The sequence below is a fragment of the Rhodnius prolixus genome, unplaced genomic scaffold (genome assembly GCF_049639745.1).
Source record: "Rhodnius prolixus isolate KJV_2025 unplaced genomic scaffold, Rpr scaffold_4, whole genome shotgun sequence".
NCBI lineage: Eukaryota > Metazoa > Arthropoda > Insecta > Hemiptera > Reduviidae > Rhodnius > Rhodnius prolixus.
This window is the reverse complement of record NW_027411614.1, coordinates 23,864,507-23,882,892: the sequence shown is the minus strand read 5'-3', so window position 1 is coordinate 23,882,892 and position 18,386 is coordinate 23,864,507. Positions and strand designations below refer to the sequence as shown.

At 31.0% G+C, this 18,386-nt stretch overlaps 1 protein-coding gene across 12 annotated transcripts in view; it reads left to right on the top strand.

Moving 5' to 3' along the window:
- LOC141455712 (pseudouridylate synthase RPUSD2-like) overlaps positions 1-17,701 on the top strand; it is an 880,316-nt gene extending 862,615 nt beyond the window's left edge. For all 12 annotated transcript variants that reach the window (XM_074130995.1, XM_074130994.1, XM_074130993.1 and 9 more), the window contains 5 exons: positions 1,819-2,039; positions 5,855-6,051; positions 6,205-6,402; positions 7,486-7,814; positions 13,644-17,701. In XM_074130995.1, coding sequence (XP_073987096.1) covers positions 1,819-2,039; positions 5,855-6,051; positions 6,205-6,402; positions 7,486-7,814; positions 13,644-13,715 — 1,017 coding nt within the window. In that variant the 3' untranslated portion in view covers positions 13,716-17,701. The remainder of the gene's footprint in view (positions 1-1,818; positions 2,040-5,854; positions 6,052-6,204; positions 6,403-7,485; positions 7,815-13,643) is intronic.
- Positions 17,702-18,386: the final 685 nt, after the last annotated feature.

Genomic DNA, 18,386 nt, shown 5'->3' with positions numbered 1-18,386 from the left:
TAATAATTACATTTAATAATCGATTTTGTTAAAGCAGAGGGAGGCATAAAGACGGCTTTTTCGGGGCAATCGCTGCAAAACGTCATTACTCTTATAGTTCTTTTTCTCTTGCTACTTCAGTACCGAATGTTTTTACATTTTGTTTGTAGCTAGAAATGCAACGTTGTCTTGCTGTCCACGCGTTGACCTCTTTCTTTTTAATTTCGTGGTGTCTTTTAGAGTTTGTCGCAGTTTCTGAAGACGAGTTGTTATGCGTTGTTATAAAAGTGGTACACGATGTGATTAGCTACTCTAAACAAGAGCACTACTTATCGATAGATGATTTAATGAAAGATTGTGTGATAATACAACAACCTTTAGTCAAAATATCAAATGGCCTAAACGACAAGTCAGGCAAAAATGGCTTGGCACGGAACGTGTTAAAACATAAATATAACAGTAGCAACTAATCAACAAGATTACCTGCATGGAAACAATTTTAAGCAAAATAAAATGTCAATTATAATAATAATTTTAAAAAATTAAAGTAAATTGGACTAGGCAATTTTAATTTGTTTTTTAAAGATTAATATTCTAAATTCAATAATATACCTAACCTTCAGCAGTTAGCCTTTCAGTCTAAATTTAAGGTTCTTCTTCCGAATTATTGAAACGATTGCAGAAAAACTTCAATATTGAACACCTGAGGAAGGTGTTTTCACATTGACGCTACTCTCTTGTGAGCGACACGTTCCTCACTTGTACAATAAATAGCTTTAAGTGATCTCCTGAAAATAAAAAACAAAAAAATTCATCCTTAAAAATTATTTCCCCTTAAAAAACCAAGAAAAAAATGGGCCGAAATTTCCGCCAGCTGCCTTGTTTGTGGTTAATTCTTCTTCTAGTGCCAGTATTGGGTGGCTCAAATTAAAACTAATTCACTCTCAATGTGAACAGAACGGCCTCTACAAGACTACAGGCTGCATCTCCAAAATTTTCTGTGAGTACAACTTGTTGCATGCTGTAACTAACCTTCTGGCAACCTAAATAATTCTTCAAATTTACTTTTTTATGATTACTATTTACACAAATAACTTAAATGTAGTTTTGTATTAATAAATTGCTTCTACATTGTTTTCATGTATTTCTATTCTGTCTTTCATGTACTTTTTCTTTTAGCTTGTTTGTAAAATTAATTGGATTTCTCATTTCTCATTGGATTTATGCCCTATTTTTTGTCCTAAATTTCAGAATTCTTGGGAAAAATATCTAATCGCACTTTATTTTTAGATAAAAAAAAACTGTTATTGACATTTAAAGCCAAGTGAAAGATTTAAATGTCAACTAACAAAACAATACAAGTATCTTTGTCAGGAAGAAAAACAGAATTTTAAAAACTTTTGTCTTTTTACTGAAAGAATGTAAAACTACATGAGGAAATAACACCTAGACGCACCCTGAGCAGCGGCCACGAAATCTAATGAATCAATACCTTCAGGATTCTTGTATTGATTGGGCAAAGAAGTGTGCCCTAAGACAGCTGAGCCAATCGATTCTGTGAAATACTTACCATTCTCTAACTTACCGTTGAGAGGCCATTGCCAAATTGAATAGTGTTGTACTTTTTTAATTTATAGTAAAATTCTATTGTAGCTACTATAGTACAGTAATAATTTTGAGATGTTTTTTTTATATATTTGTATATATTATTTTATTTCTCAGTTATCAATAAATCTTCTGCGAAATGTCAAGTCCATATCATTTTTAATATTGTGCATTAAATTTTTTTTATTTGTTTAAACTGTATATTGTATTTTTTATTTAATTTAAATTTGTTAGGTACATCCTTGTGGACGATACAGGCACAATACCGTTGTATTTATTCTTGCAAAGGAATATCAATTGAAAAACCTGCGTACTATACATAGATTGGATCGACTTACCAGTGGTCTACTGTTGTTCGGCCGTACTCCGAAGAAAGCCAGACAGATGGAACATCAGATTAGAAATAGACTGGTACAAAAAGAATACATCTGCAGAGTAGATGGTCATTTTCCTAGGTTAGCTATTTAAATATTTTATTTATAATATTTATCTTTTTTATTAATTTGTTGATTCATAAAAGAGGCACGAAAATTGTATTGCCGACTTCATCTATTTTTTTTTTTGAAATTTAAGGCGCGCTAACAGCTAAGGTTATTGGCGCCCAGAGCTTTTTTTCAGTGCACTTCCGGCCACCGTAAGGGTTCTCTTCCAAACCAGGATATCCGTATTTGGAATCCAGTATAAACTAACCACTCAGCTCATCCACTTTCTGGATTTCATCTAAATTTTGATCAAATTTTGGCCTAGCGCTAGCTCATCTTCGGAGCTACTACTGGATTAGTAATAGTTGCTTTTAGGTTTATTTGAATGAATAATATAATGCAATAAATTTGGCTGTTGGATGTTTTCTGTGCGTATCCCAAAGAAAACTCCTATCTCATCTGTACTTGCTTATCTGAAAGTGGAAAAATGTTCCAAATATTTTGCTTGAACACTGTAACACTGACATAAGACTGCAGTTGCCCCAATTTTTCTCGTTAAAAGTTTCCATTAAAAGTGAGTACAAGCCTATCTACACATATTCATGTATCTACTAAATTTTTTTAAAAAAACCGTTTGAAACCACTTTCCAGAACAAAAAATTTGAAAACCACTCAATAAAGTACTACACTGACGCTTGTCTAATTCGGATCGAAACTTTGATAGCGGAAACAACAATGATACTGCAGCAGAATACTTGCATCTTTCTATTCTCCTCATACTTGAAGCTTCACCAATGTAGCTCGTGTGTTGAGAATATTTTTTCGTATTTAATATAATCTCAATAAAATGAAAATTTCGGAAATTTAACACTTTTCCTTATACTTTTTCACATAGCAGAGACGAAAATTATTCATTAAAAAGACAAAAAAAAAAAAAAACAATTCCCCTTAAGGCAAAATAAAAACTAAAGTGAAGATTATATTAAGATAATGGCTGCATTTTTCTAGCTTTGTAGTGAAGTCAGTAACGCTCAGGAATTCGCGTGGAATTTAATCGATTCCCTTAACCCTGGGCTTATAGCCAGCAATCTCTGGCAAATGTTCTCACCTTTAAGACGCACCAGACACCCCTTGTAATGTATTACTAGTGCGAAATAAAACGCACCATCTAGATTCTAGAAGGTTAATTTACTCCCTAAATGTTATTAATTCTTACTTTCCCTACATCTTGTAAAAGAAATATTAAACAGTGCAATTTATCGAACTTGAGCCTTCAAGTCGATTTTGAGAAATCTCAGATATGAAAAAAACAAAATTGTATTGTTTTTTAATAAAATGTCTCAGAAAAAGAACTGACGTCTTGGAAGAAATTTGAAACTCCCACGGAGCAAAAAGCAGTTTTCCGCGCCAAACGCATTAACAAGAAATTTACCTTGTCCTTTTTTTGATAAACCTTTACTCAGAAAATTGTCTTCACTTGTATAAATATTTTTTAATTGAAAATTTATCGTAGTATTTTCATGCAATAGGGAGGAAAAGATGATCTCAGCCCGCCTATTGGAAGGACTTCTTCAAACTATAGAACCGCGAGGAAGTAAAAATATTGATGATTAACCAGTTAAGCGTATTTGAGTGTATACACGTCAAACCAAATCTCTGTTACAGTGCGTTCGACGTGTATACTCGTTGTCAAAAATATAAAATTGCCATTAACTATAAAAACTCGAAATTTTAATAAAATACAATATGAATATTATTTGGTAGGATTTTTCCTTTATCTTACCAATAGATCTGCGGTGGGAGCCAGCCAAATGATAAGTGGTTGGTACATGTTTGGTCTCCGCATTAGAGATTGGGAATTACGTACACAATTAGAAGCTCTCAACCCTTGTGCAACGCCGTTTTTGTCTAAGATAGAGGTTCAGACCTCAGTAAGAGCAGCATGATTTCATTTGGCACAGAATTCAAAGCTCTTTTCTTCCTTGTAAAAGCTCTTGCGTCTCTAGTTAACTAGAGCAATGCATACGTGAAGCGGTGCAAGATTTTGAAATGCATAGGATGCTCTGTAATCTCAAGCCCCAGATATTACAGAAAAAGTGCACTGCAGTGACTATTACGACTATTGTAAACTTTTGGTTGTTTTGCCCTGCATTCGACGTGTATACACGTCATTGTCTGATTTTAATTCCGCACACTGTGCGGGGGAGTTTTTAAAATTAAATTCGGCGCTTAACTGGTTAAAACAAAATACCAAAATTTAAGCAGAAAAATGACTTAAAATTTGTTTTCACTTTTTCTGATTTTCCCCAAACCTACTTTAAGAATTCTGTAATTTATTAAAATTATCGCATATATCATTTCATTTTTTTTTTTTTTTTTTTTCCTGTTTTAATCAGATTTTTGGGGATCGTAAGAAAATGAAAATATTCCTACTGGTCGCATTTTAGGTGGAAATTTGCTCATTTTCTCACCTTTGACATTAAAGAACAGAACTACTAGTAAAAATCCTAGTTAGTGAATTAAATTAAATAGAAAACATATTGTATTAAGAACACTTAAATGACGTAAGAGCATTTAGATGATGTTTTGTTTTCTGATACTACAAAAGCAATCGATAATGCAATCGATTCTAACTTTAAAATGAAAGTAAATATGCACTATTCTACTTTTACGGTTAGATTTATCAATATTTCGTACTGAGGTAATACTATCAGGACCAGCACTATTATATCTTATCATTTCTGCCTCTGCTTTCTATTTCTAAGAGTATGTTGAAGCTGCAAGTTTAATAATTTATGAAATCTGCTTCCTTATTCTTATTGCCAACGATTTCTTTGCCACTGACAGTGAAGGCTTATTATGGTGGCTTCCTTTAGCCTCATTAACTAGCTTGTGTTAGAAATCTGATTTTTTTTCCTTCCCGTCATTGAGTTCGGCAATAATTGGTATCAAGAATTGCTTTTGTTATGTTGGCCTGCCTTCGCCTCAGTTATCTTTGGTCTTAATGCAATCCATTTCTTCTACTTTGCTTCCAACTTGATCTCTCTTTTTCTTGAATGTATCAAAGCTCTTCTTCGTTCTATGATATTGTGGCAGTTTTTCTTAGAGTTTAGGAAACACGGTTAGAAACAGCAGGTATGTTACTGAAAATTGCTCACAGATGGGTAAAATGGCTTCCCACTTTATATTCTTGAGATAATAGTGGAGCATTTCGTCGCTTGTCGTATTTACCTTAGATTATGTATAAGACTGTCTGCTTCTGTAGAATGTAGAATGAGGGATGTAGAATGTAGTAAGCACTACAGTGTCTTCTGTTAGGATACAAATTCGGTTTGTCCCTTGTTAAATAGTCAATGAAAGTTAGTGTCTATAAGTTCCCCTATGGGAATCCCTCACTTCGTAGTTTGATTAATTATATTTTCTGTCTTATTAATAGGTTAGGTATTATTCGGGCAGAATTAGTTATTGTCATTCACACTACGCAGAGCACGGAATGAATTCATTTTATCATTAAATAGAGCCTTACATGTTTATTGATACAGCTTGTTTTTAGCTCTGCAAATTTCGTCTTTGCTAGATCACCGGCGGTATAAAATGTAACTTAATCGTCATAAAAGTTGTTTGCTTAGTTATAAGCATAATTATAGGCTGGCTTATCGATATTGTAGATCTTCGTTATTACAAATTACCAGGCGAAACCTCTCCAGCGGTTTACTTTTATTATTTTAATAGTAAAGTGATAGTTATTTTATCTGGCGAGTTTTAGAAAAACTACTATTCAGGTGGACATTAAACTAACATTTCATATCCTTTTCTAAATATGAAAATAAATATGTTTTTTGTTTCAGTGAGGTTGTACAATGTTCAGAACCAATAGAAGTAGTGAGTTACAAGATTGGAGTATGCAAAGTGAGCCCTAAAGGCAAAGAATGTACGACTACCTTCCAAAAGTTGGGCTACAATCCGGAGACTAACACTAGTGTAGTGCTGTGTCAACCACATACTGGTCGTATGCATCAAATAAGGGTCCATCTTCAATATTTGGGTTAGCTCCGAATTTGTTATAATTTTGTTTACATTTTACTCTCACAAATTTCTTATTCCTTTATTATCCTTCTTTTATTGTCTTACTCTTATCCTTTCCCTCCCTCCGATATAGTTTTCTCTACTTCTCCATATTTTTTTTTAATTTTTACAGGATATCCAGTTGTAAACGATCCTCTGTATAATCACACTGTGTTCGGTCCAGAACGAGGTCGTGGGGGAAATATTGGAAAAACTGATGAAGAATTAATCAAAGACCTAATTAGTATACACAACGCAGAAAACTGGCTTGGTATTGATGGAGATTCTGATCTTTTTAAACCTCTGCTCAACATTGATGACGATGAAAAGGGTAATTACTATTCCTTTTACTTTTCTTGCTTATGAATTGATGATCATCACATTTCCAAAATTATTTTTTCTACTGCAAATACATATTTGAGATGATGAGGTTGGTTGTAGAAATCTCTGAATTCAAATTAGATTAAGTTTTGATAACTTACTTTTACTTTGTATTTAACCTCGAAAAGTGAAATTTCGAAATTTCCAAACGTTTCATTTAACTGAACTTAGTTGCGCTTCTAGTCATGAAATGGCTTTGCGTTAATTAAGAGTTGGACTGCTTTGCCGCAATTATGGCCTAAAGCCAATAATGTTCAATCAACATGGCTCAACTAATAGAGTCAAGAAAAAGGAATCAACGCTTCTAGCCGATAGGAGCCACAACTTTTTGTAGTCACCAATGGCGAATGCCGATTGGTTGACATCTTGGAATTCAGCAAAACGAAATAAGGCTAACCGAATTCCTGATCAGGTGGACTACCGCGAGGAATTTGAGATCGGACGTTCAGGGTGAAAGGGAGAAGAATAGTTTTAATATTTAGGATTAGGTCAAAGTTGATCTTTGTCTATTACCTCAATATCTTACCCCAATGTGTGTACAGATTACAAAATATTTTATTCACCGCTAGGGTTTGTTATTCTTATTCTTATTTTTACTTTTTTGTAAGTTTAAGGCGCATCAACATATGAGCTTTTTCAGTGCACTACCGGCCTTCGGATAGTGTCCTCTCGTGGCAAACAGCACTGTCTATCACCGGGCAGTGAGCTGTAAGTAGCTCCTAAGGAAGAGAAATATAAGGGCCAGCAGCTGGATTTATGATTATTGCTAAAGATGATTAGCACAGTGTATTGAGTAACTTATTTAGTTAAGCTGCAGCACTAAAAATGCAATAAAGTGTCTTTCTTCCTGCAGTTTTCTTTAAGAATTATCAAGAATTTTTCCCTTTAAATTAATTTTATTAGAATTCTGGAGTATTGATGATTTTCAATTAACGTTTAACTCCTTAAACCATTCTCTTGAGAATGGTCGTTACATATCTGCGCCTTTCTTTTATAGGTGGTTTTAAGTGAATGAAAATATTTCTTATGACAGGTGGCAGCCGAGAAGCATCCCCTTGCGAAAATACCAATCCTGTAACATCAGTGAGTAACCCGCCTATGTCAACCCCATTGTCCGTCAGTGGAAATACAACAATTATGAATAACGAAAATGCAACCGGCGGTTCAACAAACGGTACAACCTCAGTAATAGCAGAAAGTTCAAAAGTGACCGTGGCAACACAGACTGGTCATGAACCTCCAGATCTTTCCTTTCAATTTGACAAGATGACTACAGATCCACATTGTTATGAATGTAAAGTTAGATACAGAGATCCAAAGCCAAAGGACCTAGTCATGTATCTGCATGCTTGGAAATATCAGGTGGGCAAAAAAAAAAAATTCTTAAATGTACATGAAACTTTATGTACACTTATATGGAAACGATTTGTTAAGTTATATGAGCCGTTCACTGCACAAATCGATTAACATATCAATCCATTCTTCGATTATGTCTATCTAACATTGATTACATCTGCATAAAGTTTGTGCGTCTTACAAAACTACCAAATTTCAATACCCGATATCTCCTGTAATATTGCAATAAAAATGATAGTATTTCATCCAGTTATAAAGACTAATGATCTCTATAACTGTATGTAATTTCATAGATTTCTGATTAGTGGAATCCGAGATATTGATATCCAAAGTTTGATCGTCTTACAAGACTACCAAATTTCAAAACCCGATATCTTCTCTTACATAGCAATCTAAATGATAGTATTTCATCCAGTTATAAAGACAAATTTTCTCTATTACTGTATGTAATTTCATAGATTTCTGATTAGTGGAATCCGAGATATTGATATCCAAAGTTTGATCGTCTTGCAAAACTACCAAATTTCAATACCCGATATCTCCTGTAATATTGCAATCTAAATGATAGTATTTCATCCAGTTATAAAGACTAATGTTCTCTATAACTGTATGTAATTTCATAGATTTCTGATTAGTGGAATCCGAGATATTGATATCCAAAGTTTGATTGTCTTACAAGACTACCAAATTTCAAAACCCTATATTTTCTCTAACATAGCAATCTAAATGATAGTATTTCATCCAGTTATAAAGACAAATTTTCTCTATTACTGTATGTAATTTCATAGATTTCTGATTAGTGGAATCCGAGATATTGATATCCAAAGTTTGATCGTCTTGCAAAACTACCAAATTTCAATACCCGATATCTCCTGTAATATTGCAATCTAAATGATAGTATTTCATCCAGTTATAAAGACTAATGTTCTCTATAACTGTATGTAATTTCATAGATTTCTGATTAGTGGAATCCGAGATATTGATATCCAAAGTTTGATCGTCTTGCAAAACTACCAAATTTCAAAACCCTATATTTTCTCTAACATAGCAATCTAAATGATAGTATTTCATCCAGTTATAAAGACTAATGTTCTCTATAACTGTATGTAATTTCATAGATTTCTGATTAGTGGAATCCGAGATATTGATATCCAAAGTTTGATTGTCTTACAAGACTACCAAATTTCAAAACCCTATATTTTCTCTAACATAGCAATCTAAATGATAGTATTTCATCCAGTTATAAAGACAAATTTTCTCTATTACTGTATGTAATTTCATAGATTTCTGATTAGTGGAATCCGAGATATTGATATCCAAAGTTTGATCGTCTTGCAAAACTACCAAATTTCAATACCCGATATCTCCTGTAATATTGCAATCTAAATGATAGTATTTCATCCAGTTATAAAGACTAATGTTCTCTATAACTGTATGTAATTTCATAGATTTCTGATTAGTGGAATCCGAGATATTGATATCCAAAGTTTGATTGTCTTACAAGACTACCAAATTTCAAAACCCTATATTTTCTCTAACATAGCAATCTAAATGATAGTATTTCATCCAGTTATAAAGACAAATTTTCTCTATTACTGTATGTAATTTCATAGATTTCTGATTAGTGGAATCCGAGATATTGATATCCAAAGTTTGATCGTCTTGCAAAACTACCAAATTTCAATACCCGATATCTCCTGTAATATTGCAATCTAAATGATAGTATTTCATCCAGTTATAAAGACTAATGTTCTCTATAACTGTATGTAATTTCATAGATTTCTGATTAGTGGAATCCGAGATATTGATATCCAAAGTTTGATCGTCTTGCAAAACTACCAAATTTCAAAACCCTATATCTCCTGTAATATTGCAATCTAAATGATAGTATTTCATCCAGTTATAAAGACTAATGTTCTCTATAACTGTATGTAATTTCATAGATTTCTGATTAGTGGAATCCGAGATATTGATATCCAAAGTTTGATCGTCTTGCAAAACTACCAAATTTCAATACCCGATATCTCCTGTAATATTGCAATCTAAATGATAGTATTTCATCCAGTTATAAAGACAAATTTTCTCTATTACTGTATGTAATTTCATAGATTTCTGATTAGTGGAATCCGAGATATTGATATCCAAAGTTTGATCGTCTTGCAAAACTACCAAATTTCAATACCCGATATCTCCTGTAATATTGCAATCTAAATGATAGTATTTCATCCAGTTATAAAGACTAATGTTCTCTATAACTGTATGTAATTTCATAGATTTCTGATTAGTGGAATCCGAGATATTGATATCCAAAGTTTGATCGTCTTGCAAAACTACCAAATTTCAAAACCCTATATCTCCTGTAATATTGCAATCTAAATGATAGTATTTCATCCAGTTATAAAGACTAATGTTCTCTATAACTGTATGTAATTTCATAGATTTCTGATTAGTGGAATCCGAGATATTGATATCCAAAGTTTGATCGTCTTGCAAAACTACCAAATTTCAATACCCGATATCTCCTGTAATATTGCAATCTAAATGATAGTATTTCATCCAGTTATAAAGACAAATTTTCTCTATTACTGTATGTAATTTCATAGATTTCTGATTAGTGGAATCCGAGATATTGATATCCAAAGTTTGATCGTCTTGCAAAACTACCAAATTTCAATACCCGATATCTCCTGTAATATTGCAATCTAAATGATAGTATTTCATCCAGTTATAAAGACTAATGTTCTCTATAACTGTATGTAATTTCATAGATTTCTGATTAGTGGAATCCGAGATATTGATATCCAAAGTTTGATCGTCTTGCAAAACTACCAAATTTCAAAACCCTATATTTTCTCTAACATAGCAATCTAAATGATAGTATTTCATCCAGTTATAAAGACTAATGTTCTCTATAACTGTATGTAATTTCATAGATTTCTGATTAGTGGAATCCGAGATATTGATATCCAAAGTTTGATTGTCTTACAAGACTACCAAATTTCAAAACCCTATATTTTCTCTAACATAGCAATCTAAATGATAGTATTTCATCCAGTTATAAAGACAAATTTTCTCTATTACTGTATGTAATTTCATAGATTTCTGATTAGTGGAATCCGAGATATTGATATCCAAAGTTTGATCGTCTTGCAAAACTACCAAATTTCAATACCCGATATCTCCTGTAATATTGCAATCTAAATGATAGTATTTCATCCAGTTATAAAGACTAATGTTCTCTATAACTGTATGTAATTTCATAGATTTCTGATTAGTGGAATCCGAGATATTGATATCCAAAGTTTGATCGTCTTGCAAAACTACCAAATTTCAAAACCCTATATTTTCTCTAACATAGCAATCTAAATGATAGTATTTCATCCAGTTATAAAGACTAATGTTCTCTATAACTGTATGTAATTTCATAGATTTCTGATTAGTGGAATCCGAGATATTGATATCCAAAGTTTGATTGTCTTACAAGACTACCAAATTTCAAAACCCTATATTTTCTCTAACATAGCAATCTAAATGATAGTATTTCATCCAGTTATAAAGACAAATTTTCTCTATTACTGTATGTAATTTCATAGATTTCTGATTAGTGGAATCCGAGATATTGATATCCAAAGTTTGATCGTCTTGCAAAACTACCAAATTTCAATACCCGATATCTCCTGTAATATTGCAATCTAAATGATAGTATTTCATCCAGTTATAAAGACTAATGTTCTCTATAACTGTATGTAATTTCATAGATTTCTGATTAGTGGAATCCGAGATATTGATATCCAAAGTTTGATCGTCTTGCAAAACTACCAAATTTCAAAACCCTATATTTTCTCTAACATAGCAATCTAAATGATAGTATTTCATCCAGTTATAAAGACTAATGTTCTCTATAACTGTATGTAATTTCATAGATTTCTGATTAGTGGAATCCGAGATATTGATATCCAAAGTTTGATTGTCTTACAAGACTACCAAATTTCAAAACCCTATATTTTCTCTAACATAGCAATCTAAATGATAGTATTTCATCCAGTTATAAAGACAAATTTTCTCTATTACTGTATGTAATTTCATAGATTTCTGATTAGTGGAATCCGAGATATTGATATCCAAAGTTTGATCGTCTTGCAAAACTACCAAATTTCAATACCCGATATCTCCTGTAATATTGCAATCTAAATGATAGTATTTCATCCAGTTATAAAGACTAATGTTCTCTATAACTGTATGTAATTTCATAGATTTCTGATTAGTGGAATCCGAGATATTGATATCCAAAGTTTGATCGTCTTGCAAAACTACCAAATTTCAAAACCCTATATTTTCTCTAACATAGCAATCTAAATGATAGTATTTCATCCAGTTATAAAGACTAATGTTCTCTATAACTGTATGTAATTTCATAGATTTCTGATTAGTGGAATCCGAGATATTGATATCCAAAGTTTGATTGTCTTACAAGACTACCAAATTTCAAAACCCTATATTTTCTCTAACATAGCAATCTAAATGATAGTATTTCATCCAGTTATAAAGACAAATTTTCTCTATTACTGTATGTAATTTCATAGATTTCTGATTAGTGGAATCCGAGATATTGATATCCAAAGTTTGATCGTCTTGCAAAACTACCAAATTTCAATACCCGATATCTCCTGTAATATTGCAATCTAAATGATAGTATTTCATCCAGTTATAAAGACTAATGTTCTCTATAACTGTATGTAATTTCATAGATTTCTGATTAGTGGAATCCGAGATATTGATATCCAAAGTTTGATTGTCTTACAAGACTACCAAATTTCAAAACCCTATATTTTCTCTAACATAGCAATCTAAATGATAGTATTTCATCCAGTTATAAAGACAAATTTTCTCTATTACTGTATGTAATTTCATAGATTTCTGATTAGTGGAATCCGAGATATTGATATCCAAAATTTGTGCGTCTTACAAAACTACCAAATTTCAATACCCGATATTTCTTGTATATTGCAATTTAAATGATAGTATTTCATCCAGTTATAAAGACTAATGTTCTTTATAACTGTATGTAATTTCATAGATATCTGAATAGTAGAATCCGAGATATTGATATCCCAACTTTGTGGGTCTTGCTTAACTACTAGAGTCTATATCCCCCGCAACTTGGGGTTGTCGTTGCCAAGTTGTATGATAGCCTCATCGCCCATAATATGCTTAGAACGCCACTGCTGGTCTAGAATTCAGGTGGCCGGGACTTGTTACAATCAAGCGTTCTGTTAATTTCATCGTACTTAATGATTGATTACTTTCTGTTTTAGTTCTTGGTAGGCTCGCAGTTGCATTTCTTTCTTAACCTCCAAGAGCCTCCTTTCTCTTAAAGATTATAATCCGATTAGATTGTGCTGCGGTGCCTTTTTTTCTTAGAAGCGGATTAATTAAGCGAGAAATAAATATATTGCGGTTATCCGTTTTTTATGCAACTGCTGTCACGAAAGATATGTCTTGATCTTTTTATAATCTGATTTTTTGAACGAACTTGATGTAAATTTGTCCTTCTACTAATTGAAATTAGTACTAATTAATTAGTGGAAATTAATTGAACTTTAGAAAGTGGTGCTTACACTGGATAGTTTCTTACCTCATTTGTATTTGTGTATATTCATTCTGTACATACTTACGATGTGTATTGCACTAAGGTGCCGTTGTAATTACAGATATATACGAAGATATCTTTTATTTTTTTACCTCTCTATGTTCATTGTAGCTAGAACTCATTACAGTAAGACAAATTGATGTACAAGAAAAGTTAACTGATTTTATTTTAATTATATTTCTTAGGGCCCTGGTTGGTTCTACCAAACAGAATTACCTGAGTGGGCAAAAGTGGACTGGGTGGAATCCGAAGACTGAAGTTGAAGACATCACCCAGCCTACATCATTTCCCACCCTCTTCTGTTACCATACTTCATTATTAGGAACCAGGTTTAGATATTGTCATCCTTACTATTTTAGAAATGGAACTGGTTTAATAAAAAAAAATATGTGTTCAATTGGCTACCATTTTGATGTTTATATATATATACTTACAAATTCATCTCTACTTTTGTTGGTTTCCACTCTTGCATTTTTGTGCAGACGGTGATTATTAGACTATACTTTTAGTACAGGGACTAAGCCTGGTTTCTCCTCAGCGATTAGTGATAATTGTTTGCTTTTCAATTTTGTTGAACTTGTTAATCAAGACAATTTTGTTTATTCCTTCATTTTTTTTTTTTTTTTGGTAATTTTTTAAAGTACATTTTATAGTACATTGTGTAAATTTATGGAACATGTACAGTTTAGGTGGATAGTGCATTGTGTTAATAATTTTATGTAAATTTTAGACATTTATTATTGATGAATGATTTGTATACCAGAGCTTACTTGTACGTGACAAGGTAATTAGGTCCAACAGGTAAACTAAAAAAAAAATAATATAGAATAAAAATTAACAACAATATGTTTTGTTGTGCGACAAAAGACATTTTGTTTTATTAGAACTGTAGAGCGTAAACGTTTTATTGTAGTAAATAAATGATTTTTTCTTTAAGTTTTATCATTTATTGATTATATCCATTGAAATGTTTAATTAGATGTTTTCCAGTATTAAAAAAATGTTTTATCACTTTTAACTGCTTACACGACATGAACACTTTAAAAACTGTTATTTTTAGAAAAATGGTCTGTTTTAAATATTTTTTCAGATTTTTTTTAGAAATAAAAAATGTAGTTTTAAAGAAAAGCCTTTTTTTGTAATGTAAAATTTGAATAATACACATCAAGTGTTAATGTTTTGTGAGCAGTAAAAAAGGGTTAGGTAAATATAATTGGGCCTATTATTAATATATTATGATATATATATGTAAAGATAAAGCCCTTTTGCCTTTCAAATACATACAGGTTATAATGTATGTGTATTTGTGTTACACCCTATTACATTGTGCCTTCCTTACTCAGCACTGTAATTTAAAAAAATAAAAAAGTTTAAATTATCAATGTAAATGACCACTTACATAAACAGAAATTTATAAATGAGTATAAATGAAAATCAAATGAAAAACTATAGCCCAAAATCTTGTACATAATTATACAATAATGAGTAATTTGAAATTTATAAATTTATAGCATTTTTATCAACCAAGAAAAACCCTGGATTTTACTAGAAATAAATAAAAAAAAAGTATATATAAAAGAAATGTAAAAGAAAAATGAGAGAATATTTAAATAACATTAAAATTTAAAATGGGCTGCAGTGCTGAGTGTTCTATTTGCTTTCACTATCAGATTATATATATTTAAAATATATATATATATATATATTTATCATTCGAGTATTTTTAAACTAGACGATACAGATGTATAATACACACACACACAAAAAAAAAAACTTTTAGAGAATATTTTTTAATGTGTGAAAGGATTTTATCAAGTTGGACAAAAAATTTGTACTTTAAAGAAAATAGAAAAAAATGACAAAAATAAAAAATAAATAAGTAAAAAAATATGTTAATTGTAGGTTGCTGATGTTAAGCTTATTTATTAATTATTAATTGGATTCCTGTTACCAGATATCCTACCCTAGTCAGGCTACTTATCTAGTTTTGGTGGGTATTCTATACATGGAAAATTAATGGCAAGGATAAATTTTGTTTTTGTATTAATAATCATATTTTTTTAAAATAAAAAGACAATGGGCTAATATTTTATGAACTATAAAAGGTGTATCAAAGTTTCAAGGTAAAATTTAGATGATGCATATGTAATTTTTGAGATAATAAGCAGGTAAAATTGCTGCTTATTAACCGCGCTAAATTTGGAAAAATTAAATAACAGAACTATTCATAAATATTATTTTGTAGAAATTTGTATGTTTATTTCATTTTTGTTTAAAAATAAATTAAAAACATGTGCATTACCTAAGCGAACATGTAGCAAGTGTAAAATTAAGTTTTTGAAAGAGAAAAATCTTATGGAGTGGCCTGAACTACTTTCATCATGTTTTACCCGTTCGTAATGTGCACTTACACTAAGTACTAAATACTAAGTAGTATATTATTACACTACTTACTCTCAGAGTCTTTTCCATCTGAATACAAACTTTTTGTACTTTCCAGTACCACAATTAATTTGGGTCCTAAGCTAATGCACCCTGGAACCAACCACTTACGTTACCAAAATAGTTTCTAAGTAGTTGCATTTTGGTGCCAGCATCGACAATGAAGATCTATCGTTGATTTCCTACCATATTTTGTGGAGAAAGCAATCTCTCTTCTTTATAACAAAATTCAAGATGCTTTTAATAGCGACAAGAAAATGAAACGTACATCTGTAGCCCTAATTCTCGGCTCTCCTTCTCAAAATTCTTTTGAAGACTGAGAAGATACAGTTTCAAAACAAGCATTTACTGTTTTCATTCAGCCGGTTCCAGCTGCTAATTCTGTAGATCATTTTCATCGCTTGAACATAAACTTAAAACAGAATCCCTTGTACCGCTAATGAAATAATAACTTAGAAAAATGTAAACTGTCGAAAGCACTATCAATAGTTGTTTTACTATCAACAGTTTCTGCCTTTACCATGATGTTTCCAGCATTCAGTTCTATATTCCAGGGTGCTGAACTTTTATAAACAGTTCTTGTCAGCAGCAATCCTAAAAAGTGATGGCTAAACATTCTGGACTAGTTCATTTATGTTTTCATCTTAGGGGAAATTAAACAACTAACGTTCAATTTATAAACAACCGGTTGTAAAAAATATAATTTAAGAGCATTCAGCTATCTTTTTTTCATCAATTCAATACTCTGCCTAAAATTTTGACTTTCAACTTTGATACGCCTTTTAATCTTAGTATAAAAAAAAAAAAAAACTCACATTCTTGAATTTTGGTGAGTGTATACATAAACCTTGAACAGATTTATTGCATCTGCAGAAATAAACTACAGAAGAGGATTCATGTGGCCTCTGTTAAATGAAATACTTTATATCACAGCACATATCATTCTTGGATAATTATGTGGAAGTCATTCTTATCCCAGTTCTCTCCCAAGTTGATTGGTGTGTTGTCCAGTGATGTTCAACAATTCATTAATAATTAGTATGTTAATGTGTTCCTTACAAGTATTTTTTTAATTGTAAAGGAGTCATTTGTATGTTTAAGGACAGACATAATTTTCTTTTATTTTTTAACGATTTGTAGTAATATGATTGTTTTGAATTTATTACTTTACCTATCTCTAAATTTTAAAAATCTTTTTATTGATTTAATTTCTTCTTTTTTAAATTGTATTTGGACTGTTTTTTGTTTATGTTATTTTTTTTCTCTAGATTACTTTTATTGTGTGACTTATTTATTTCACAACTTAAACATTCATGGTAGAATGAAGACAATAAAATAAGTAGCAGTTTTACAGTTACTTAAAAGGAAAAGAAAAAAAACAAAACAGTTATTTGATTTCATTGCTACTTAATCAATTAAGATGATAGATTAATTACCTTAATTGGTAAATAAGAAATAACAAATTTAAAAACTAAAGTTAATTTTTAACTAAAAACTATCCCTTGCTTAATTCTTTTAATGTTTCCTTTAATTGTCTTCTAAAAAACAAAAATAAATAAATAAAATAAATTGAAGAAAAGAAAATATGCTTGTGATATATAAACTAAAGTAAAAACAAAAAGCCCGAATTAGTTTTCCACGTTTTCTTTTTATAGTGTTCAAAACATTTGTAGCTCTGTTTGAAGAGAGAAAAGCACAAAAATCGTGCTTGAAAATGTCATTTGCGAAACTAGTAATTTAATCTAGTGAAGCAGGAATTGTAAATATAAATAAAATTAAAAAAAAAAAAAAAAAAGAAAAATCATGTTTTATTAATTTACAAGAATGTGTAAGTGCCAGATTGTTATGTATAAAGCGGAAAACGTCATTCACATAACACAAGGACATCAATAAAGTATATAACGGAAAATTCATTTATAAGAAGAATTGTCTACCATTAAGATTTTCCTATTCCTTTACAACCACCGTCAGGAGACAAATTTTCAAATTCCTGTGACCTCAGATATTTACGCGCCTCATTTAAATAAAATAGAAATACAGTGATACTTCTAGTAAATCATTTTTTTCTTTTTGATGGACGCTGAAGGTACAGAAAAAATGTAAATTAACTTATTAATTGTCTGGCCCAGTAAAGTGGGTTAATGATGAAGTTTGACTTGCTGTTTATTAACGGCTGATTACTTGATGAATGGTTGCTGTAAGTTTTCGATTTATCACTTCCATAATCGTCATAAATGTTTTTTGCATAAGCTATATGCAAGTTTGTGAATGTAATATTGGTTTTGTGCGGAGATTATTTATTATACCTTTTGCAGAGCACTATCAGCCTCCAAACAATGATCTCCCAAAAACAAAAGAGTCTATCATTGGACATTGAGAGTTTTTTATAGAGGTATTGTAAAAAATAATTTAATGATGTGTCTTCTAAGAATGAAGAAGAAAAAGTAAGGGCTGCAAAAATCTATAAAAAAAGCTGAGAGAAGAGT